General features: G+C 45.0%; 2 protein-coding genes across 3 annotated transcripts in view; one reads left to right on the top strand and one right to left on the bottom strand.

Moving 5' to 3' along the window:
- LOC133775431 (uncharacterized) overlaps positions 1-23662 on the top strand; it is a 274170-nt gene that overhangs the window by 84975 nt on the left and 165533 nt on the right. The window lies entirely within an intron of this gene.
- Positions 18420-23662, bottom strand: part of LHFPL3 (LHFPL tetraspan subfamily member 3) — a 579616-nt gene continuing 574373 nt past the window's right edge. The window contains exon 3 of the mRNA XM_062213694.1: positions 18420-18486. Coding sequence (XP_062069678.1) covers positions 18458-18486 — 29 coding nt within the window. The 3' untranslated portion in view covers positions 18420-18457. The remainder of the gene's footprint in view (positions 18487-23662) is intronic.

Raw genomic sequence — 23662 nt, 5'->3', positions numbered from 1 at the left:
AGAACTCTATCTGGGTCTTCCCCATGGGTGGCAGGAATCCAAGCACTTGGGCTATTTTCTGTTGCCTTCCCAGGTGTATTAGCAGGGAGCTGGATTGGAAACAAAACAGCCCTGACTGGAATCTGCACTCTGTTATGGAATGCTGGCATCACAATCAGTGGCTTAACCTGCTGCACCATGATGCCAGCTCCTTGTGTTTTCCATTTAACAAATTTTAAACATATATAATATGTTACCACTAATGCTACAATCTTCCTAATTTATCTATAGAAAGAGAAAAAGCTGAAGTAATATGTGGGAGATTTATACCCAAAATCTCAGTGCCTGACATTTTACATCTCAGTCTTTGTGTGTAATAAGGACTGAATAAATATTAGACGCACTATTAGTATTACAAAGCTGGTTGTGCAATTATTACTATTATTATCATCACAGCAAGTTGTACAGAGCAAGTGGAAGGAATTCTTAGCTCCAGGTTTAAAATATTGAGTAGAAGAATATTCCCTGTTCTAACCTCTTTGCTTTGAGTCTCACCTAACGTTGACATTAAGCATTATCAAACCCATTTGGACTCGCCAGGAATCTGGAGCCAGCAGGACTGGAGGGTGTGGCTTAGCTCGGTGGTTCTGACTTCATTTTTTCTGAGGTTGTAGCCAAGCTGTTCATTGAGACTTCAGTTATCTCGGAGCTTGACAAGGGACTGCAGAATTTGCTTTTAAGCTCATGAGGCTGTTGGTTAGCATCAGTTCCTTGCTGGCTCTTAGCTGGAGGCCTCAGTTCCTTGTTATGTAGGCCTTTTATTTTCTTTTTTCCCCAAAAGATTGATTGATTTATTTGAAAGTAGAGTTAGAGAGAGAGGGAGGGGCAGAAAGACAGGTCTTCCATCTGCTGGTTCCCCAAAGGGCTGCAATGGCTGGGACAAGGCCAGGCTGAAGCCAGGAGCCAGGAGCTTCTTCTGGCTCCCCACGTAAGTGCAGGGGCCCGAGCATTTGGCCCATATTCTGCTGCTATCCCAGGCTCATCAGCAGGGAGCTGGATCAGAAGTGGAGCAACCGGGACTAGAACCAGCACTCATATGGGATGCTGGTGCTTCAGGTGGAGGCTTAACCAGCTATATTACAACACCAGCCCCGATATAATTTTTCTACCCAGTCTGCTCCTGAAGCTCCAGTCTTGAGTAAATAAGGAGCAGAGAACCCAATATGCCTGGAATAAGGGAATTTTTTCTCTATGAACTTGTACATATTCAAGAATAGATCAGAAACGTGAACTTCCAGCATATGCTTGTAGATAAGGCGGTGTAACCTTTAGCAGTAAGGGCAGTTTGGACTCTGGAGTTAGAATATATTCTGCCACTTACTGGTTGTGTGACTATGGAAAGTTATTTCACCTCTTTGAGCCTCAGTTTCCTGTACTGCAAACTCTAAAGATCTATTTATTTGAAAGGCATAGTTAGAGGGAGAGGGATAGAAAGAGAGAACAAGAAAGAGATCTTCCATCTATTGGTTTACTTCTCAAATAGCTGCATAGCTGGGGCTGGGCCAGTCTGAAGCCCCGAGCCTGGATCTTCATCTGGGTCTCTCATTGTGGGTAGAAGGGGCCCAAGCACTTGGACCATCTTCTGTTGCTTTCCCAGGTGCATTAGCGGGGAGCTGTATCAGAAGTGGAGCAGCTGGTATTTGAGTTGTTGCACATATAGGATGCTGGCATTGCAGGTGGTGGCTTAACCCACTGCACCACAACACTGGACCCTTTGTAGGGGTTTTTTGGGGGGATACAGCATAATGTTACAAATTGTATTTTCCAAAGATAGCTATACCTATATGCATATGCATATCACATCCTGCATGCTTTTTTTTTTGACAGGCAAAGTGGACAGTGAGAGAGAGAGAGACAGAGAGAAAGGTCTTCCTTTGCCATTGGTTTACCCTCCAATGGCCGCCGTGGCTGGTGCACTGCGGCCGGTGCACCACGCTGATCCGAAGCCAGCAGCCAGGTGCTTCTCCTGGTCTCCCATGCGGGTGCAGGGCCCAAGTACTTGGGCCATCCTCCACTGCACTCCCAGGCCACAGCAGAGAGCTGGCCTGGAAGAGGGGCAACCGGGACAGAATCCGGCACCCCAACTGGGACTAGAACCCGGTGTGCCGGTGCCCCAAGGCAGAGGATTAGCCTAGTGAGCCGCGGTGCCGGCCAATCCTGCATGCTTTTCTTAGGTGCTGCCAGGAGAGGTGGGGGTCTACGTCCCAATGTCATGGAAACACTTTAGGCAGATCTTTTTATTTTTTTATTTTTTGATAGGCAGAGTTAGTGAGAGAGAGAGAGAGAGAGAGAGAGAGAGAGAGAGAGAGAGTTATAGACAGTGAGAGAGAGACAGAGAGAAAGGTCTTCCTTCCATTGGTTCACTCCCCAAATGGTTGGCACTCCCCTATGGCCGGCACTGCGCCGACCTGAAGCTAGGAGCCGGGTGCTTCCTCCTGGTCTCCCATGCAGGTGCAGGGTCCAAGCACTTGGGCCATCCTCTGCTACCCTCCTGGGCCACAGCAGAGAGCTGGACTGGAAGAGGAGCAACCGGGACTAGTACCCAGCATCCAAACCAGGACTAGAACCTGGGGTGCTGGCGCCGCAGGCAGAGGATTAGCCAAGTGAGCCATGGCGCTGGCCTTAGGCAGATCTTTGTAATTGTACCAAGCAATGGCCAAAGTGATGCTGCACTGTTTCCAAGGTGAAGCCATAAAAGGCAATAACTTTCGCTGTTTACTGTTTTCTCTACCTTGGGTTGTTTGCCCTTTGGTCCCAGCTGCCATGTTGTGGGGAAGCCCAGGCCACACAGCAGTTCCACATGGTGGGTGTTCTGGCTGGTCCTTCGTCATCAGCTGTTACCAACTGTCAGGCGTGGAAATGAACCAGCCGTTGGATGCTGCCAGCCTGCAGCCTTCAAGTTGTGCAGTTCAGGTCCCTGAGATCCTGGAGCAAAGATAAGCCACTGCCACTGTGCCCTGATCAAATCCCTGGCCCATAGAAAATGTGACATAATAAATTATTATTATTTTTTAAGATTTATTTCATTGATTTTGAAAGAGTGACAGAAAGGTAGACACAGAGAGAAGGAGGTCTTCCATCTGCTGGTTCACTCCCCAACAGCCAGAGCTGGGCCAGACCAAACCCAGGAGCTTGGAATTCCATCTAGGTTTCCCATGTGGGTGTGGGGGCCCAAGCACTTGGGCCATCTTCAGCTGCCTTCCCAGGTGGATTAGCAGAGAGCTAAATCAGAAGTAGAGCAGCTGGGACTAGAATTGGTGCTCCAATATGGATGCTGGAGTCTCAGGAAGCACCTAGCCTGCTGTGCCACAATGTGAGCCCTGGTCATTATTGTTTTAAGTCACAGAGTTTTGGGGTAACTTGTTATATAGCAATAATTAAGGCACAGAGCATTCCCCTGATACAGTGTCTGAAAAATAGGGGAATAATAAATTCTGAGTTATATGTTTTTTAAAAAGTCTACCTTATTATAAGATATTTCTAAAAGGCTAAGCTAAAACATTTTTTTTTTTTTAAAGCCAAGCTGTTTCCTGATAGGGCTTTGGGAAAGAGACTTTTTGATTGTGTTTTTTCCTTTTCACACATAAGATTACTCACCACGAGTAGCAAGCATATAAGAACGGGCTTTTAATTCTCCATCTGCTTAGCTGTCTCACGGATTTCCAGTCCATTGCTGGGGGTTAGTGCCACAGCTGTTTCTGGGTCTGGCTTCTTTTTGGTTCACTGGTTCATTTAAGCTGTTTCTTAGCCTTAATCAATAGGCGTCCACACTCTGCACACAAATGTAAATTAGAATCCTGTAATACTTTCCTTTTTTTTTTTTTTTTTAACAGCATAACCTTGAATTACCAGGCCAAGCCAGCCAGAGGGGAAAAATGGGTCCAGGTTTGAGTCAAGAGCAATTGTCATTTAAGTCCTGACAATTTCCAGAATTCCACAGTGTTTCTTTCTAATCCTCTGTGTGTCAGAAGTTGACACAGAAACAGTGCCCGTGCTTGTGTGCATGTGTGTGTGTGTGTGTCTATCTGTGTTCATACCCACGGGGGTAGGGCCTATCGGAAAGCTTGGAGCCTCCCTTGACTTCTTGGTGCATCCTGGCTGATGCTCCTGCTCCCCGCCAGTCATTGCATATAATGAGGGTGAATCAAGTGGCCAAGAGGAATGTGCATAGTTTTAGTTTTTTTTTTTTAATGATAAATTATACATAATGATATTTACTACTTTTGTCATTTTAAAGCATACAGTTTAGTGGCATTAAGTACTCTGATATTATTGTTTAACCATTGCCACTATCCAGAACTTTTTCATCATCCCAAACAGAATCTCTGTCTCCGTCAAATACCCTCTCACCACTCTCCTGATCCTTTAGCGCCTGCTCGCCACTTTCCCACTTTCTATCTGGATGAATTTGACTACCGTAGGTGTCTTCAGGAGCTTCTTCTGGGTCTCCCACAAAGGTGCAGGGGTCCAAGTACTTGCACCGCCTTCTGCTTTCCCAGGCACATTAGCGAGGAACTGGATTGGAAGTGGAGCAGTCAGGAATCAAACTGGCACCCGTATGGGATGCTGGCATTGCACACAGTGACTTTACTCGCTATGCCATGGTGCTAGTCCAATCATACAACTTTTGTCTCTTTGTGTCTGACTTATTTCAGTTAGCACAGTGTTTTCAAGTTTCATCCATGTTGTAACATGTTTCAGAATTCCATTCCTTTTAAGGCTAGATAATATTCCACTCTATGTTCACATCTTATTTTGCATATCCAGTCATTTGTCAGGAGAGATTTGGGTTGATTCCACCTTTCAGCTGTGGTAAATAATATTGCTATGAATATTGGTATACAAATACTTGAGTCTTGTTTTCAATTCAGATTATACTTAGAAGTGGAGTTTCTAGGTCATCTGGTAATTCTAGTGTCCAGAGATTGTACCTCTCTCTTCCTTTTCTCTAAGGATCTACCTACTTGAATACTTGAATGGGAGTTTCCCTGTTCTCCCAGCATCCTAAGGGGTTATGCAAATTCATCTTCCTGTGACTGATGTATATAGTGGTACCTTGTGTTTCTATGGAGCATTTGCTTTGTGCTAGTCTTTGCACAAGTATAGTATCTTTTAAATTAGTCTGTGAGGTATGTTTGATTATTATCTGTTTTATAGATTAGGAAATTGAGACATGAGGATGCTACATGATCAGGGACACATAAATTGTCAATTGTGAGCTAGGATTTGAACCCAGAGAGCTTCATGTTAGCTCCTGTGCATTTAACCTTGACGTAATTCTGTCTTTTTTTTTTTCTTTTTTTAAGCAGCTCTTCATTGCAGAAGGCAGGAAGCAATTTTTTTAAAGAGTTTTTTTATTTGTTTATTTGAAAGGCAGAGTTATACAGAGAGAAGGAGAGGCAGAGAGAGAGAGAGAGGTCTTCCATCCATTGTTTCACTCCCCAGTTGGCTGCAACAGCCGGAGCTGTGCTGATCCGAAGCCAGGAGCCAGGAGCTTCCTCCAGGTCTCCCATGCAGGCTCAGAGGCCCACAGACTTGGGACATCCTCTACTGCTTTCCCAGGCCATAGCAGAGAGCTAGATCGGAAATGGAGCAGCCAGGACTTGAACCAGTATCCATATGGGATGCTGGCACTGCAGGTGGCCGCTTTACCCACCAGCCCCATAATTCTGTCTTTTCAAGCAGAACTTCTATTAAATGTATCAGCCAGGATTGGATTTATTTCTCAAGGAGAAATAGACTGGTTATATGGAGGTAATTATAGTAAAACCAAAGATCTAAATTGAAAAGCTTATATAAGAAGCACACTAGTCTGTTTAAGAGGATCTCAGTTGGGAGTCCCCTTCCATATGTTAAAAAAATGTTTTTAGGAGGCTGGTGCTGTGGTGTAGCAGGTTAAGTTGCAGTCTGTGGTGCCAATATCACATATGGGTGTCTGTTTGAGTCCCGGCTGTCCCACTTCTGATCCAGCTCCCTGCTAATACATATGGGAAAGCAGCAGAAGATGGCCCAAGTGCTTGGACCCCTGCACCCACTTGGGAGACCTAGAGGGGGCTCCTGGTTCCTGACTTCAGGCTGGCACAGTCCAGAAGCTGTGGTCATTTGGGGAGTGAACCAGAGGATGGAAGATCTCTCTCTGTCTCTTCCTCTCTATAACTCTGCCTTTCAGATAAATAAGTATATCTTAAAATTTTTTTCTTACTCTACAAAACAGATGAGAGGACCTGTATGTTGTGTGTAGGAACTGGTATTCACTCTATATTTGCAAATATAAACTCTTGCTTAAAATGGGGTATTGTATTGCTTTTATGGCTACTCCATGATATGTATGTAATGTAATGTGTTGACATATTCAATAAGATGTATCACTAGGTGGCAGTACAAACTAACTTTTAAAAATCCAAGTACTACTTGTAGTAAGTTAAACTCCAAGAAAGCACCATTAGCATTTTAGACAGCATCAGAGAATCAGTATATAATTCAGAAAGGATTTTAGTGACCTAAAACAGAATTCCCATGCTCTGTAAGTAGATCTGAAGAGTGTAAAAGTTTTTTATTAGGCAAACTGCTTCTAAAATTTTAGAAATTGCTGCTTTGAAGGAAGCTGGAATTTTAAGTAACTGCTTTGATTTGGGAAACTACATCAGCAAGATAATATCACGTCCTTATGTTTTTTGGAATTCTTCCTGTCCTCTGATTTTGTTTGGCTAAGAATCGGCCTCTGGTCCATAATTGCAAATATAGCTGCCAGTTTGGTTCCCAGGAAATGTTAATGTAATCTTTCAGTTAATGTCAGAGAAAAACCCAGTACTCACATGATTTGGGAAGTTAGGATTGACCACTGTTTGGTTAGACATCTAACCAGTTCCTGGCAATCTTGACTTGTGATTGAGGTAGTGAAATGGATCTTATGCATTAGAAAGGAATTCCCTGGGTGGCAGGCAGTGAGAGGTGAGGTAAATGCATGTATTATATCCATTTAGCAAGGTTTGGCTTTCATAAGATGCATTTTTAAAAAGAATTATTTATTTGAAAGGCAGATCCACAATGAGAGGGAGGGGGGGAAGGAGGGAGAGATAGAGAGAGAGAATGAGCGAGTGAGCTTCCATCTGGTGGTTTATTCCTCGAATGACCACAATGGCCAGGGCTAGTCTAGGCCAAAGCCAGGAGCCTGGAATGCCATCTGGGTTTCCCACATGGGTGGCAGAGGCCCAAGTACTTAGGCTATCATCTGCTACTTTCCCAGGTGCGTTAGCAGGGAGCTGGCTTGAAAGTGAAGCAGCCAGGAATTGAACTGGTGCTCATATGGGATGCTGGCATTGCACGTGGTGGATTAGTCTGCTGTACCACAACACCAGCCCTGGGTGAATTTTTTAAAAAAGATTTATTTATTTATTTGAAAGAGAGAGTGACAGAGAGAGAGAGAGAGACATGGAGAGAGAGAGAGACATGGAGAGAGAGATCTTCCATCTGCAGGTTCACTCCCCAAATACCTGCATCAGTCAGGGCTGGGCCAAGCTGAAGTCAGGAGCTTAGAACTCCATCCAGGTCTCTTACATGGGTGGCAGGAGCCCTAGCACTTGAGCTGTCATCATCCACTGTCTTCCTGCATTAGCAGGGAGCTGGATTGGAAGTAGAGTAGCTGGGATTTGAACCAATGCTCTGACATGGCATGCAGTCTAACCTGCTGCATCACAATGCCTGTCCCTCAGAGATGAATTTTAATGATGTAATGGTTTCCTGGGTCTTTAAAGATTTAAGGACAGGAAGGCACTTGTAAGTTATGTGGCACTACCTGAATGTTGAGTATCGATGCTTTTAGCGTATCAGCTCATCCAACACCATTGTTCTCCCTCCCACCCACACCTGCTAATCATACAGGCTGGAAACCCAGGCATCATCCACGCTCTTCCTCCCAACCCCATCACTCAATCAGTCTTCATCTCTGTCTCCAGTCTCCCTACTGAAGGGGTCTCCTAAGTGGACTTTTCTGCTTCTGGTCCAGCCTTAGGTGACCCCATCCTGCTCGCTATTGAAGATGTTGCCTTTTTAAAATTGTATTTTGGTTATATCCTTCCCTTGCTCAAAACCTTTCAATGGTCCCCATTGCCTACACAATAAAGTGCAACCTGCACAATTGCTGGCATTAAAACCATTAACCCTCTGGCTCCTTTAACTTAAATAACAACAACAACAACAACAAATCACACATAAGGAAATAAAAACACGAAGTTTACTGCTGATAAATGCCATGACGGAGATAGGTCATGTTGCCAAAAGGGTTTACCAACAACTTCTGGTTTCTACTCCCTTATTGTGGACTTTGTGTCAGTCTTTGTAGGGCTTTCCCTCTTCTCTGTGGTCATTTAAAGTGGATTCTACTCATCCTTTCTGCCTCTTATTGTATTTGGTCCTGGTATTTAGTTTACTCTCGAGGAGGATGCTCTGTCACTGGAAGTCCAGAACCCACAACCCACCGGTTGAACTTGACCCATAGATATTTTCTGGACCATGACAGTGTTAGTCTGCACAGGGTTTAACAACGTGTTAACTTCCCTGACAATTGCTATTCTAAAAGATTGTGCTGAGAGACTAGGAAAGCCAGCATCCCTGGCCCCTCAGATTCTTTTTGCAACAGGTGGCTTCTTTGACAGTTGTCTGGCTTGTTGGCTTCCCCTTCTCAGTCTCAACCCTTTTTCCCCATTCACTGTATGCACTTTTCCTATTTCATGAAGACCAGTCTTGTTAATATCAGTAGGAACCTTCATAACTGACAAAGTGGTCTCTCTGCTTTTGTCTTACTTAACTTCAGGAGTGTTTGACATTTAACCACCTTTCACTCCTAGTATATCCCCTTCACTGCTTGAATTCCAGGATAATCCATTCTGTGCGTCTCTCTTAATCTCCTTTGCTGACCTCTGTCTTCTGCTGCTCCACTTCTAAAGTCAGGATGGCCTGGGGTCCACTTCTCCAAGTGCATATTCTTCAGAAATGATTACATCCCACTTCAGAGCTTTGGAAGCCATCCATCTTCCGTGATTGCTGAATCTTCCTCCCGTGCGGGCTGGGTGTGCTCCCCCCACAGCCTGCTGTGCAGCTGCCTTCATCTGGAGGGAGCCAAGATCACAGCCCCTTCCTGGGACTGGCAGCCCACGTGCAGTGACTGGCTGATGCCCAGGGGTCAAGGCCGGGCCTCTCACCTAGCACAGGGCAACGCTGTGCTGCCTGTGTTGGGTCAGCTGAGGCCGGCCCTGAGGCTGCTTCTCAGCCAAGCTTCTACTTCTGCTCACCCTCCCTCCTTCCTTTCTTTGTCTCTGGGGTTGATCCTAAGAGGCCCCTACACAGGAAACCTCGAGCCCCCTCATCTTTCTCAGAGTCGCCCTCCAAGAAACCAGTCTGCAACGCCCCTGAATTTCTCTTCCTCTTTCTGCCCCTACCTGTACTGTTCTAATCGAAGCCACCAGTGTTTCTTATCAAGAGCCTCCCTCCAGCCTCTCTGCTGCTGATCTTGACCCCTGCCGTCCTTCTCCACACAATTGTTAGTTCTCTTGCTTACTATTCAATTTATTTGTTCTTAATTTATTAGATTTTATTTGCACAAAAAAACTAAAAAAGTATATATACATTTAGGAGGCATAAAACAAATGGACCTCTGCACAGTCTGCTCAAGCTCTGAAATATTTATTTAGTTTATTTCAAAGGCAGAGAGACAGAGACAGATAGAGAGATTTTTCAAGCACAGCTTCATTCTCCACCTGCCTACAATAGCCAGGGCTCAGTCAGGCTGCAGCCTGGAGCCCAGAACTCCAACAGGGTCTCCCACAAGGAGGGCAGGGACTCAGGTGCTTGAGCCATCAGTGCTGCCTCCCCTGGTGTGCGTTAGCAGAAAGCTGGGCTCTGGAGTGGCGCCAGGAGTGGCACTCAGGCTCTCTGAGATAGGACTGGACATCCTAAGAGGTGTCTTAACTGCCAGGCCAAATGCCCACTGAGCTCTGGAGCAATTAGAGTAGGAAATATGCGTTACCCTGGTTTCAACCCCTCCTGACCCTCTGGACATAATCACAACGTTGAATTTTTGGTTCCATTTCTGTGCTTATATCATTATCATTTATATCATTTTATAGTTTACCTTGTTTTGAGATTTATAAAAATGGAGCTGTGGTATATTTTTTGCAACTTGTTTTTTTTTCCCCACTCATCATTATGTGTTTCCAATGCAATGTAATCACTAATGCTGATATTTGTAGCAGAGGTGTATTCATTTCTATGCTTCTTGTAGTATTAGATTGATTAATTAAAAATAATTGTGTCTGAGCCACAATTTATCTATTCGCTGCTGAACATCTGGGTTTTTAATTTGTGTACGAGTTTTTTTGGTGCTTATGTGCAATTTCTCCAGCATATATAGCTAGGAATAGAACTGATAAATTTCATATATGCAAATGTTCATTTTTATAAGATAATGTTCAGTTGTTTCTCAAATGATTGCAACAGTTTTTACCTTTGCCAACATTGCTTAAGAAACCCCACTGCTGGGGTTGGCGTTGCGGTGTAGTGGGTAAAGCTGCCGTCTGTGACACCCACAGCTTGTATGGGTGCCAATTTGTGTCCCGGTGCTCCACTTCTGATCCAGCTCTCTGCTAATGGCTCAAGTGTATGGGTCCCTGAATCCATGTGGGAGACGCAAATGAACATGGTTCCTGGCTTTGGCCTAGCTCATCTCTGGCTATTGGGCCATTTGGGAAGTGAACCAGCAAATGGGAGATCTCTGTCTCTCTCTTTCTGTCTGTAACTCTGACTTTCAAATAAATAAACCTTAAAAAAAAAAAAAAAAAAAGAAACCCCTACTGCTACACAGCCTCACCAATGCTTAGGAGTATCGGACTTTTCATTTATGCCAATCAAATGGGTATTATCATTATGTTCTTAATGTACATTTTTTATTATTAATGAAGTTGAATATCTTCATTTGTTTACAGTTTGTGTTTCTTTTCTGTTTAGTTCCTCTACATATTTTTGCTTATTTACTTATTCAAAAGTCAGAGAGGAGAGGAAGAGGGAGAGAGAGAGGGAGAGGGTGAGGGCGAGGGAGAGGGAGAGGGAGAGGGAGAGGGAGAGTGAGAGACAGAGATCCTCCATCTGCTGGTTCATTCCCCAAATTCCTACAACAGCCAGAACTGGGCCAGGCTGAAGGTAGGAGCTAAGAACTCTATCTGGATCTCTATATGGGTGGCAGGGACCCAAGTACTTGAAAATCTCCCATTCTACATTCTTGGGAAGGTGGATTGGAAGCAGAGGTGAGATTTGATCCCAGGTACTTTGATAGGGGAAATGCAGGCATCCCAAGAAGTGGATTAACCCACTGAGCCACAACACTCACCTCAAACGGAAGTCTTTTATTACCAATTATATCATTTCTAATTTTCATGTTTTGTTCAATAGATCTTTCCCTTTTCTGGAACTATCTATATTTTCTTCTAGAAGTTAAATTTTTATCTTTCATGTTAATTACTTAATTCTTGTGGAATGGATGTTGTGTCAAATGAGTAACTCTGAAGAGTTATGAGAGGCTTGGAGTTTTATCCTACTTGAGAATTACCAAGTAGCCTGCCACAGTCTCATGAATGCTGGCAGAAGACGTGAGACTCCTGGGTCAGAGGCAGATGTCTCTACTGCTTATAGGAGGGCAATCAGCATAAAGGTATTGCGTTTCCTGGCCCGGTTCCCAGAAGGCTGCAAGAAGAGGTGTGTTGGTTTCTATACTGAAGTGGACTGTGTTGTGGAAGAGGAACCTCAAATGTAGGGAGCCTGAGTTGTTATAATGTACAGTCGCCAGCCTGAACTTATCCCCAGAGGGAAACGTTCTTATTGAACAGTAAACGAATCTAGTCTTTGCTCTAGAAGAACCTGTCTTCATCTTTCCAGAATCTTTGCTATACAAATAGCCTTGAAAAGAGAGCTTGGAATAAAGGCAGCCAGTGTCTCTCCATAGAGAATGTGCAGAGACACGAGTGGTCCATGTGGAATTAGCTTCCAGTAAAGCCAAGTGTTCTTGCATGATTTCTTCACAGATGCACCCCTTCCACCTGATCCATCATGCTATTTCTTCTTATATCAATTTAGAAAGTGCACAGGTAGGTTCTAGGGTCCCCATTTTGTCTCGTTTGTTGGTTTGTCTATCTTAATTGTTATAATTTTATATCAAGTCAGTACCTTGTAGAACAAGACTTTCCACCTCATTCTTTTTTCAGAAATGTCACAGATATTATTTTTTAATTTATTTTTTATTTATCTTTTTTTATTTTTGACAGGCAGAGTGGACAGTGAGAGAGAGAGACAGAGAGAAAGGTCTTCCTTTGCTGTTGGTTCACCCTCCAATGGCCGCCGCAGCCGGTGCGCTGTGGCCGGTGCACCGCGCTGATCCGAAGGCAGGAGCCAGGTGCTTCTCGTGGTCTCCCATGGGGTGCAGGGCCCAAGCACTTGGGCCATCCTCCACTGCACTCCCAGGCCATAGCAGAGAGCTGGCCTGGAAGAGGGGCAACCGGGACAGAATCCGGCGCCCCGACCGGGACTAGAACCCGGTGGGCCGGTGCCACAAGGTGGAGGATTAGCCCATTGAGCCACGGCGCTGGCAGTCACAGATATTCTTGGCATCTTGTGCTTCCATAATAATTTTAGAATCAGCTGGTGAAGGTCCTCGCAAAGCCCTGCTAAAATTTTGGTGGGCATTTCGTTGATTGAATAGATCAATTTGGAGAGAATGAGCATCTTTTTTTTTTCCAGATTTTTTTATTTGAAAGGCAGGGTTAGAGAGAGAAAGAGAGAGAAAGGAAGATTGAGAGATCTTCCATTTGCTGGTTTACTGTCTAAATGGTTACAACAGCTAGGGCCGGGCCAAGGTGAAGCCAGGAGCCTGGAACTCCCACATGGGTGGCAGAGTACTTGGGCCATCTTCCACTGCCTTTCCAGGAGCATTAACAGGGAACTGGATCAGATGTGGAGCAGTTGGAATTTGAAATGACACTCCAATATAGTATGCTGGTATCTCAATTGGTGGCTTAACAAGTTGTGCCACAATGCTGGCCCCTAAACTTACTTAATTCAAATTTCCATGAAAGTTTTTTTTTTTTTTAAAGATTTATTTACTTATTTGGAAGACAGAGTTAGAGAGAAGGAGAAACAGAGGAGAGAGAGAGAGAGAGAGAGAAAGAGAGGTCTTCCATTCCGCTGGTTCACTCCCCAAATGGCCACAACTACTGGAGCTGTGCTGATCTGAAGCCAGGAGCCAGGAGCTTCTTCCAGGTCTCCCACACAGGTGCAGGGGCCCAAGCACTTGGGCCATTTTCTACTGCTTTCCCAGGCCATAGCAGAGAGCTGGGTTGGAAGTGGAGCAGCTAGGATTCGAACCTGTACCCATATGGGAAGCCAGCACTACAGGCAGCGGCTTGACCTGCTACACCACAGCACCAGCCTCCAGACAACCTGTTTTTACATTTGATGGCACGTTACGCTCAGTTTTCAGCTCACTGTTTTTCTGTTTTTAAAATGCCTTTGGGATTTCTCTTATTTTCTTGCAAGCTAAGCTGTGTGTTAAAAATAAGCTTATTATAACTCATCGAAGATCTAGTAGCACTGTATAAGGAAGGCTTTTTAGAATATGTAGTTCATACTACTAGAAGCAGAAGCTAAGAGTAATCTTGTTCAACCCTTTGGGTCATTGTCTTGCTTAAGACCCTCCAATGGCTTTTCCTTGCATGTAAACATTGCATGAAACTTCCGTGGCTCCCTGCAGTGTTGGCTCAGCTCCCATTGTTCCTGTCTGCCACCTGCTGGTGTTCGAGCGTATTGAGCTCCTTCCCACCTGAGAACCTTTGGGCTGCCCCTAGGTGGCCTTCCTCTGAGTGCACAGGGCCAGCTCCTTCTTATCCTCCAGGGATTATTTTATGTATTTAAAATTTTGGCTTGTTTATGGGGGGGGGGGTAGAAACACAGGGAGGGTGGGTGGGGGGCGAGAAAGAGATAGAGAAATAGAGAAAGACACAAAGATAAAAGATCGAGAGCCCAGCCACTGGTTCACTCCCCAGATGTCCACAGTGGCCAGGACTGAACCTGTTTCAGGAGGTGGAAACTCAATTCAGGTCTCCTGCTTGGATGGCAGGAACCCGGTCACTTGAGCCATCACTCGTACCTCCCAGGATCTGCATTAGTTAGAAGCTGGCCCTTGCGACCTGCAGCTGAAAGTAGAACAAAGAGACTCAGATGTGGGATGTGGTTGTATTGTGTTTTTATTTTATTTTATTTTACTTTATTTTTTTACTTCAAAGGCAGAGTGACACAGAGAGAGACAGAGATAGAATAGATAGAGGAGGAGGAACGGAGATTGTTCACCCACTGGTTCACTCCCCAGATGCTTGCAATATCCAGGGCTAGGCCACATCAAAGCCAGGAGCCAGGAACTCTATCCTGGTCTCCCATGGGCCCATGTGGTGGCAGGGACACAAGCAGTTGAGAGCCATCATCTCCTGCCTCCTAGGCACATAAGAAGGAAGCTGCGTTGGATGTAGGGTAGGCGGAGTGTGAACTAGGTTCTCTGATAACAGGATGCAGGTCTCCTGAGGGTGGCTTAACCTGGGCCTTAACCCCGAGGCCACATGCCCTGCCCTCTTGACTCACTTGAAATACCCGCCTTTCATAGACGCCTTCCCTGCCTGGCCTCCCTCGTCTCTATTGCACCACCTTGTTTTATTCTCTGTAGGGCTCTGGTTATTAGCTGACATTCTCCTATTCTTGCGTTTCTTTCCCTGGAACATAAGACCTAAGAGAGCACAGATATGCTTTGTTTGACCCACCACAATTTCCTTGGGGTTTGCAAAAGTCTTTGGCACACAGTAAGGACTTGATGTATGTCTGTCCAATGACTAGAGTTGACTGTGACCCTTAGTCCCACTAATTCCTAGTATCTTCCCAAACCCAGCTTGCTTTGTTAATTTACTTGTGTACCTGGCCCTTTTATATGTTTAGGCTTTCAATCTGCTTTCATAATTATCACCCTTAATTATCTTCAGCATTTTGAGAATCGAGAGACTTTGCTTTATGTTTCTTCCCTTTCTTCAAAACCTTGTGTGGAGTAGGAGAGGAAGGAATCAATATTCATTGACCATCTCCTGCCTGTCAAGGACAACACTGTGGTTTAATTTATATCCTCACATCAGCGCTGGCTGCTGAGGCTTATTATTTATACCCATTTTGTAGGTGAGGACACTGAGGCTTGAAGTGACTCAGAGTCATATAGTAAATGAAGGATCTTGGCCGGCACTGCGGCTCGCTTAGCTAATCCTCCGCCTGCGGCGCCGGCACACCAGGTTCTAGTCCCGGTTGGGGCGCCAGATTCTGTCCCGGTTGCTCCTCTTCCAGTCCAGCTCTGTGCTGTGGCCCGGGAGTGCAGTGGAGGATGGCCCAAGTGCTTGGGCCCTGCACCCGCATGGGAGACCAGGGGGAAGCACCTGGCTCCTGGCTTCGAATCAGCGCCGAGTGCCAGCCTCAGTGCAACAGCCGTAGCGGCCATAAGGGGGGTGAACCAATGGAAAGGAAGACCTTTCTCTCTGTCTCTCTCTATCTCACTGTCTAACTCTGCCTGTCAAAAAAAAAAAAAAAAAAAAAAAAAAGAAAGAAAGAAAGAAAAAAAAGTAAATGAAGGATCTGGAATTGGAGCCCAGCTAGACAACACATGCCCAGTATAAAGCATGGCGGTGGGACCACTCGTGTCTGAGGAACTGGGGCATGTTTTCCATTTGCAAAGTGGAGATTGATTGAGCAATTTTAAGTTTCAGGCCAAGTTTTACTTGAGGGGCCCAGCTGCTTACTTAGTTATCAAGTTTACTCCCCTGTGTGCATGAGGAATGAGCTTGCGGTATTTCAATATTTGGCTAGAAGAGGCTCTGGAAATGTTAATCATGCCTTGTAGGTGAGGGTCCTGCAGAGCTAATAAAATTTGCTGTTGGCAAAGTTATGGAATGTAGGAGGCAAGGAGATTTTTCTAAAAAGAGTTACTTCAAACTTAGCTATTGCTGGACCACTGGACAAAGACAGAAAGTGAATGCAACAAATATATACCACATCACAAAGAGTTTTAAGTACCAAAATCTTATTTTTATTTTTTTTACAGAAATTCAGGTATTCCAACAAATTTCTTTACATTTCCTGGACCTTAAAAAAATTACACACAACTTTTGGACGCAATACAACAGAACAGAATGAGGAGGGGAGTCACTTCTTGTTTTTTTTTTTAAAAAGATAAAAACAGACTTGTTATACTTAATTAACATTTAGTGATTGACACGAGTATTACCTATGTACAAATGGCACATCATCAATGACCCATCTTCACAGCACTGTGGTATGCTAAATTACACTTAAGTTCTATGGCAAAACTTTTAAGGAGCCTTTGTATGTAGGTGTAAAGTACTTTGCATTTTTGTTAATATCACTACTAGTGATGTAGGCCTCCCAATGGAAGCTGTAACTTACATGGGTTAGAGAAAGCCAATACCTTCTGTGTTGACTGTAGGTACAGTAGAGAGTAGAGAGGTATCTCCCTTTAAATAAAGATGAATTCTTGAAAAGTTGTGTGTAATTGAATTTAGTAAGTAGGATGTTCTGGATTTAGTAGGAGAGCTGATACTCCATGCAACAAATCACCCTGGGAGAGCCAATCCTTTAGTCACAATGCCACGTCTTTCCTTAACTTGGTTCTTTAGAAAAGTCACATCTTTGTGAAGTGAGTTTACTCACTTGCCCATACCGGGTATATGCTTTGAGTCATTTGACCTATTGTCTCATTGATGGTGAAAAGAAGGCTATACCAGAATCCTGTGACCAAAACAGGCATGGTCCTAATACAGGGTGAAAGGAGTCAGCCTCGGTGTGTATCAGTTCTTTGTCGGACGTGCTAGTGATGTATGCTAACTTGATCTTACTTTTGCGTCTACATATGAAGGCATTCCATGTGTCTACATTTTCTGCTCAGGTATAGAACATGTTTTGGCTTCCACCAACTATCCCTACATGTGCACTGTAGCTTGTATTCATCAGGCAGTTGGATCTTTCAGTATTAAATACTTCTGTGTTTTGGATGTTGGCAGGGTATGTGGTGATGGCGTTGGTGGGCAACGCTTGGGAAGCAAAGACTGTTGAAGACTACTCCTTTAGTTGTAACTGCTTCCAAATGCTAGCCAATGAAAAACAATCAGAGAATTCTCAAAATCAACATTAGTCAACAAAAAGTCTCTTATTCCTACCAAGTTTCTTTGACCTGTATATGTATATAGTCATTTATTTCTAAGGCTATTAGATTGTTATTTGTTTTGTTAGTATTACTTACTATGATTTAGAAATAGGTTTAATGGAGTGAAGAATGATTAAAAAATGAGTACCTGTCAATAGGGGAAATAAAGAGCATGGATTTCTGATGACATCTATGGCAAAGAAATAAAAAAAGAGATATTTTAGACATCTACTTATAAAGTATATTAAACCCCTATGCACATACTAGGGAGAATTAGAAAAAAGTGTTTATTGGATAGCAGCCTATATATTACATGTGAGCATCCAAAGTGAAAATGAGCTTTTTCTATTTTTCAGAGGTCCTCGGTGGTGTTTTCTGAACGACAGGGAAATCTCTGTTGCTTGGCAACCTAGGATGTAAAGATGTACCTTGCACAGTATACAGCTTGGTGGAGTAAGAGTATATGTCAGAAACACTTTCTCAATAATAACTTGCATGGACAGATTAAAGTGAACATAGACTGGGTACAAAGTTTGAGCGTTACGTCTCTTCATAACTGAGTGGTTGAAAGTAATCACACAGTGAAAGAAAGAAGAGTGGAGCTGCAGAACTGAAGGTCAGAGGCGTTTTCTAAGATGCTTTCTCAACAAGTGACACTTGGCCAGTCTCTTGGCTGTTAAGATAGGGATAATTTAGACCTAACTGTCTTTTTTAAAATAGTGTCAAAAGGTTAAAGCTTTTTGTTTGTTTGTTTGTTTTTGTTTTCAGTTTGATTAAAAAAAGGACAGTTTACAAACCTCGGTACGTGTATATAGTTTTACATGTTAATTCTAGTACACATATATCCTGCTTCCTTAAGGTATTTCCTGAACATGATTTTTTTCCGTGAATGTTATCTGATCTTATTCAATGAGTTCCAATGAGCTGGTGTGTAATCCGCGATCGCATCTTTCCAGAAAAGTCCTTCCCATCTCTGCTGCTCTAGGTTTGGAGGATACTCTGACAAGGGGGTGTATCGGGCTTGTCCACATTTCGTCTCTGAGCTCTCATCTCTCCCAAGCATCTTCCTTCTTGATGTTGATGTACAAAAGCTGTTGTTCGGTTGGTTTAGCTGTTATTTGATTTGTTTTGTGCTCATTCTAGAGAATATTGGCTTAGCAGAACTGCAGAAAGGGGAAGGGAGAGAGAGAGAGAAGTGGGAGGGGAAGAGAAAAGAATGCATTATCTGGTCTGTCAGCATGATTTTTGCACACAATATTTGTCCCAGTAAAACCACACCAACAAATGGCTCAGATATATTTCAGATTCTTTGCCAAAGAAGACAGGACAGATTGAGATTTCTGTTCCATGGAGCACACGGCGCAGCCTTCCTGATAAGGGGACGTCCTGTAGCTCCCCACAGACTTCTTCCCTCTGGGACAGGGGCACAGGCTGCTTTGAAGGAGGAAGGTAGGAGGTGGAATGATGCCAAGCAGTGCAGACCTTTCTGCCTGGACAATGTCTCAGTGGAGTGTTTTGTCTGTCTTTCCTAGTTTGATTTTAAAGACAACATTCTAACCACTACAAGAAAAATGACTGTGAAAATGAATCACCTACAGTCCACTCACCTTGACACACCTTCTGTTTCCTTTCCATTCCTTAAATGCGCACTTATTTTATGTAGTAGACATCACAATATAGATGACATTTTTAACACCATATTAAACACAGTTTTCTATATTGACACTGTTTATACACACCAGCATCAAATTTCTTTTTTAAGAAGTGATTCATTTATTTATTTGAAAAGCAGAGTGACACGGAGAGAGGGAGATATACACACACATATGCACACACACACAGTTTTCCTCTGCTGGTTCATTCCCCAGTTGGTCATAGAGGCCAAGGCTGGGCCAGGTCTAAGCCAGGAGCTTGCAACTCATCCAGGTCATCCATGTGGGTGACAGGGACCCAAGTACTTGAGCTGTCATCTGCTACTTTCCAGGCACATTAGCAGGAAGCTGAATCAGAAGTAGAGTAGCAAGGACTTAAACTTGCACCTCAATATGGGATGTGGGTGTCCCAAATGGTGGCTTCACCAACTGTGCCACAAACACCCACCTCTGGCATCAATCCCTAATGGCTACAAAACATTCCATTCCATTCTCACTCTTTTCCATTTAATGATCAATATTCCATTCTCAACAATTTATCATTTATTTCTACTTATTTGAAAGACAGAGAGATAGATAAAGAGATCTTCTATCCATTGGTTCACGCCAGAACAGCAGGGGAAGGGCCAGACCAAAGCCGAGTGCCCAGAACTCAATCCAGATCTTCCACATGTGTGTCATCTCCCGCTGCTTCCTAGGATGCGTAGTAGCCAGACGCTGGAATTGGAAGTGGGGTCCAGACTAGAACCCAGGTACTTCGATATGGTAGCAGGTGTCCCAATAGGTGACTTAATTGCTGCTTGCAATGTCTGCTCCATTCTTAACTATTTAAGTATTGTCAGATATAGAGGTAGTGTTCTCATTTTCTCATCGTTAGAAGTCATGAACACCTTTGCATAGAAAGATCTTTTTTTAAAAAAAGTAGTTATTTTTATTTGTTTGTTGTCTATCCATTAGTTTATTCCCTAAATATTCACAATAGCCAGGGCTGGGTCAGGTCAAGTAAGGAGCCCAGAACTCAATCCAGATTTCCCATAATGGGTGACAGGGCCTGAGTACTTGAACCATCACCTGCTGCATCCCAGGATCTACATTGGTGGGAAGCTGACGTCAAAGCAGAGGAGCCAGGAGTTGATCCAGGCACTCTGACTTGGGGTGTAGGCATCAGCTGGCCTCCCCTACTTGTTCTTTTTTTTATTTATTTGAAAGATAGAGTTATGGAGAGGGAGGGAGGGAGAGAGGAAGAGGTGGGGGGGGGGGAGAGAGAGAGAGAGAGAATCTTCCATTTGCTGGTTCACTTCCCAAATGGCTGCAATGGCCAGAACTGAGCCGATCCGAAGCCAGAAGCCAGGAGCTTCTTCTAGGTCTCCCACATGGGTGCAGGGGTCCAAGGACTTGGGTCATCCTCCATTGGCCTACCAGGCCACAAGCAGAGGGCTGGATTGGAAGAGGAGCACCTGGGACAGTATCTGGCACCCAAATGGGATGCTGGTGCCTCAGGTGGAGGCTTAGCCTACTATACCACAGTATCAGCCCCACCTCTATTTGCCCTTAAAATGTTTTCATTAGGATAAATTCTTGGGAGATGGCAGCTCTAGCAGACTAGGGACTCTGCCTGAATCAACACAGCTCGGCCACAAGCAGAATGCTCAGCCCTTTCCTTTGGGTGGTTTCCACAGCCTCTGGCATCAGTAGGGTGTCGGGCACCTTATAGGTGGTGAGGCTGGGTAAATGCACCTAGCTGGCCATGGTGTGGCAGATTCGGGCACAAGAGAAGAGCCTTTTGGTTCCGAGTCACAGAGCACTTGGAAACACAAGGTGAGACTATCATCGCTGAATCTTTGCTCGACAGACCTCTCCAAGACTCTGCTGCTCTTTGCAGTGTTTCCCCCCCCTGGCTTTCCAACACACTGTAGAAAAGCCTTATGCACACGATGATTGAACCAACTTGTTTCAGCAAGAGCGCTCACCGTTGTTTTAATGCCCACAGACAACATAGGGGATAATTGAAATCTGATCGTGTCATAATGATGCTTAGTCTGTAACGATTCTCTGAGAGTGAGTCACGCTGGCAGAAGCCCTGTGGAAGGGAGTGCTTTCGGCAGATATTATTCAAAGCAACATGGAGCTGGCAGTGCCTGTGCACAGTGCTTCTGGCAGTTCTGCACCCGGGATGGTTTCTGCTGCGCTGCTGTCCATGTGCTCTGGCTGCTTGGGATTCCCAAGTCTGGACTGCGGGCTTCTGACTCCACATTCTAGCATTCTTCACTCTGCACACCATTCTATCTAAGATCTACAAAAGCTGAAAGTCTAGGTTTTCCAGTATGACCGTGAAAGGTGCTAGCTGGGGACAGGGGAGGGGAACAGTGGGCAGGGGCTGCCGACACAGGAAAGAGAACTTGGAAATGGGTTGAAAAGTAGCTGATCACCAGAGGAGAGGGCAGCAGGTGGAGGCGCTCAGAGCTGTATGCATGCATGATGCAGGGGAATTGTGTGTGTGTGTGTGTATGTGTGTATGCCTGGCAAAAGTTAAGTTTCTCAAATAAATAGACTTCTAATTTCATGATAGAGAAGTCTGCTTTCATGTGAATCGTTTGTTGGCATCCGTGAGCCGGGGACTCCCTGCTTGTCTTTTTGAGGCTCTAAGATGCCTGATCTGACTTTATGACCCCACAGAATGAAGGAAATCCTGAGACTTCCAAGAGGGGAGTGACTGTGTCAAAACTGCGTCCCAGGCGGTGTGAGACCAGTGTTCAGTGGACTGAGAAGGGGACAGTGGATGTTAGAAGGGCTTTATTATTTTATTAAAGATTTTTTAAAAAAATTTACTTGAAAGGTAGAGTTAGAGAGAGAGAGAGAGAGAGAGAGAGAGAGAGGTAGAAAGAGAGATCTTCTATCTGCTTGTTCACTCCCCAAACAGTTGCGACAGCTGGGACTGGGTCAGGTCGAAGCCAGGACCCAGGAGGTTCATCTAGATCTCCCATGTGGGTATAGGGACCCAAGTACTTGGGCCGTATTCTGCTGCTTTCCCAGGCACATCAGGAGGGAGCTATATTGGAAGTGGAGCAGTTGGAACTAGAGCTGGTACCCATATGGGTTTCGGCATTGCAGGCAGCAGCTTAACCCACTATGAACAATGCCAAGCCCTAGCATTTTTAAAAAAGATTTATTTATCTGAATGGCAATGCAGGAGAGGGAGGGAGAGAGGAAAGAAGGGAGAGGGAGGGAGAGAGGAAAGGAGAGAGAGAGAGAGAGAGAGAGAGAGAGAGAGAGAGAGAGAGAGATCTTCTATTTGCTGGTTTACTCCCCAAATGGCTGCAACAGCCAACTCTGGGCTGGGCCAAAGCCAGGAGCCAGGAACTCCATCTGGGTCTCCCAAGTGGGTGGCAGAGGCTCAAGTACTTGGATCATCCTTTGCTGCCTTCTCAGACACATCAGCAGGGAGCTGGATTGGAAGTGGAGCAGCTGGGACTTGATTTGGCTCTGGCATCACAAACAGCAGCTCAACTCACTGTACCACAATGCCAGCCCCCAGAGCAGTGACACCTGTACCTAGGGGAGGGAGGGAGCTTCCTGCAGGGTAGATGTCTCCCTGGGAAAATCCCAAGCCCTCTTGTAAGAAGAGGGCAATGGTGGCTAATCTCACAAGTGTCCCTCTTTATTTCCTATCATCATGCCCCGTAGCTCTGGGCCTGGCCGGGACAGGTCCTACCTCAATAACCCCTTCCATATCTGTTCTGGTCTTGGGTCACTGGTGGCTTCCACAGGGCTGACTCTCTTATGGGGTCCCTTGTCTTAGTCTCACCTTTGATTGGCCAACCTCTCTTCATGAAGCTCTCTTCTGTGCTGACTATTATTATTATTATTTTTTAAAAGATTTATTTATTTATTTGAAAGTCAGAGTTACACAGAGAGAGGAGAGGCAGAGAGAGGTCTTTTGTCCGAAGGTTCACTCCCCAGATGGCCGCAACGGCCGGAGCTGCGCCAATCTGAAGCCAGGAGCCAGGAGCTTCCTTCGGGTCTGCCAGGTAGGTGCAGTGGCCCAAAGACTTGGGCCACCTTCCACTGCTATCCCAGACCATAGCAGAGAGCTGGATTGGAAGAGGAGCAGCCAAGACTAGAACCGGCACCCATATGGGATGCTGGTGCTTCAGGTCAGGGTGTTAATCCGCTGTACCACAGCTCCAGCTCCTGTCTGGCTATTATTAACACTGGGGCTGGACTCCCCAGTCACGGTGTGGGCGAGGATTGAGGAGAGAATGGGAAAGTGAGAGTGTGAAGACAGGGAGCCCTGCCTGCACTGGGAGAGGTAGATGAGGTGCATCAGAAACAAGTTCAGGGAGACTCACTCACCGGGTCCTGCATATGCAGGGCGAGTGCCACCTTCGGTTCTGCACACTGGGCATCTGGCTCGCCTCACCTTGCTACTGTGTCCTGCCCTTGACTGCAGGTGGCTCATCATGAGACCTACTCAGAGGTTTTGCTGGAGTTTGCGATACTCAGACACAGCAATGATGGGGTATTTTTTTCTTTCTAGCTCAGGATACAACCATGTAACAAGAACCCCAGGACATGTGAGAGTGCTGCAGAATGCTAGGCTAAAAATAGTCAGGATTTTTGTTCCAGGGGGTACTCAGAACACAAACACTCCCCATGTGATCCCAGAAAATCACTTGGCAGGGAAGAT

Source organism: Lepus europaeus, chromosome 1, assembly GCF_033115175.1.
Source record: "Lepus europaeus isolate LE1 chromosome 1, mLepTim1.pri, whole genome shotgun sequence".
Lineage (NCBI taxonomy): Eukaryota > Metazoa > Chordata > Mammalia > Lagomorpha > Leporidae > Lepus > Lepus europaeus.
Note: the sequence above shows the minus strand (reverse complement) of the source record. Positions and strands in the feature narration are given on the sequence as shown.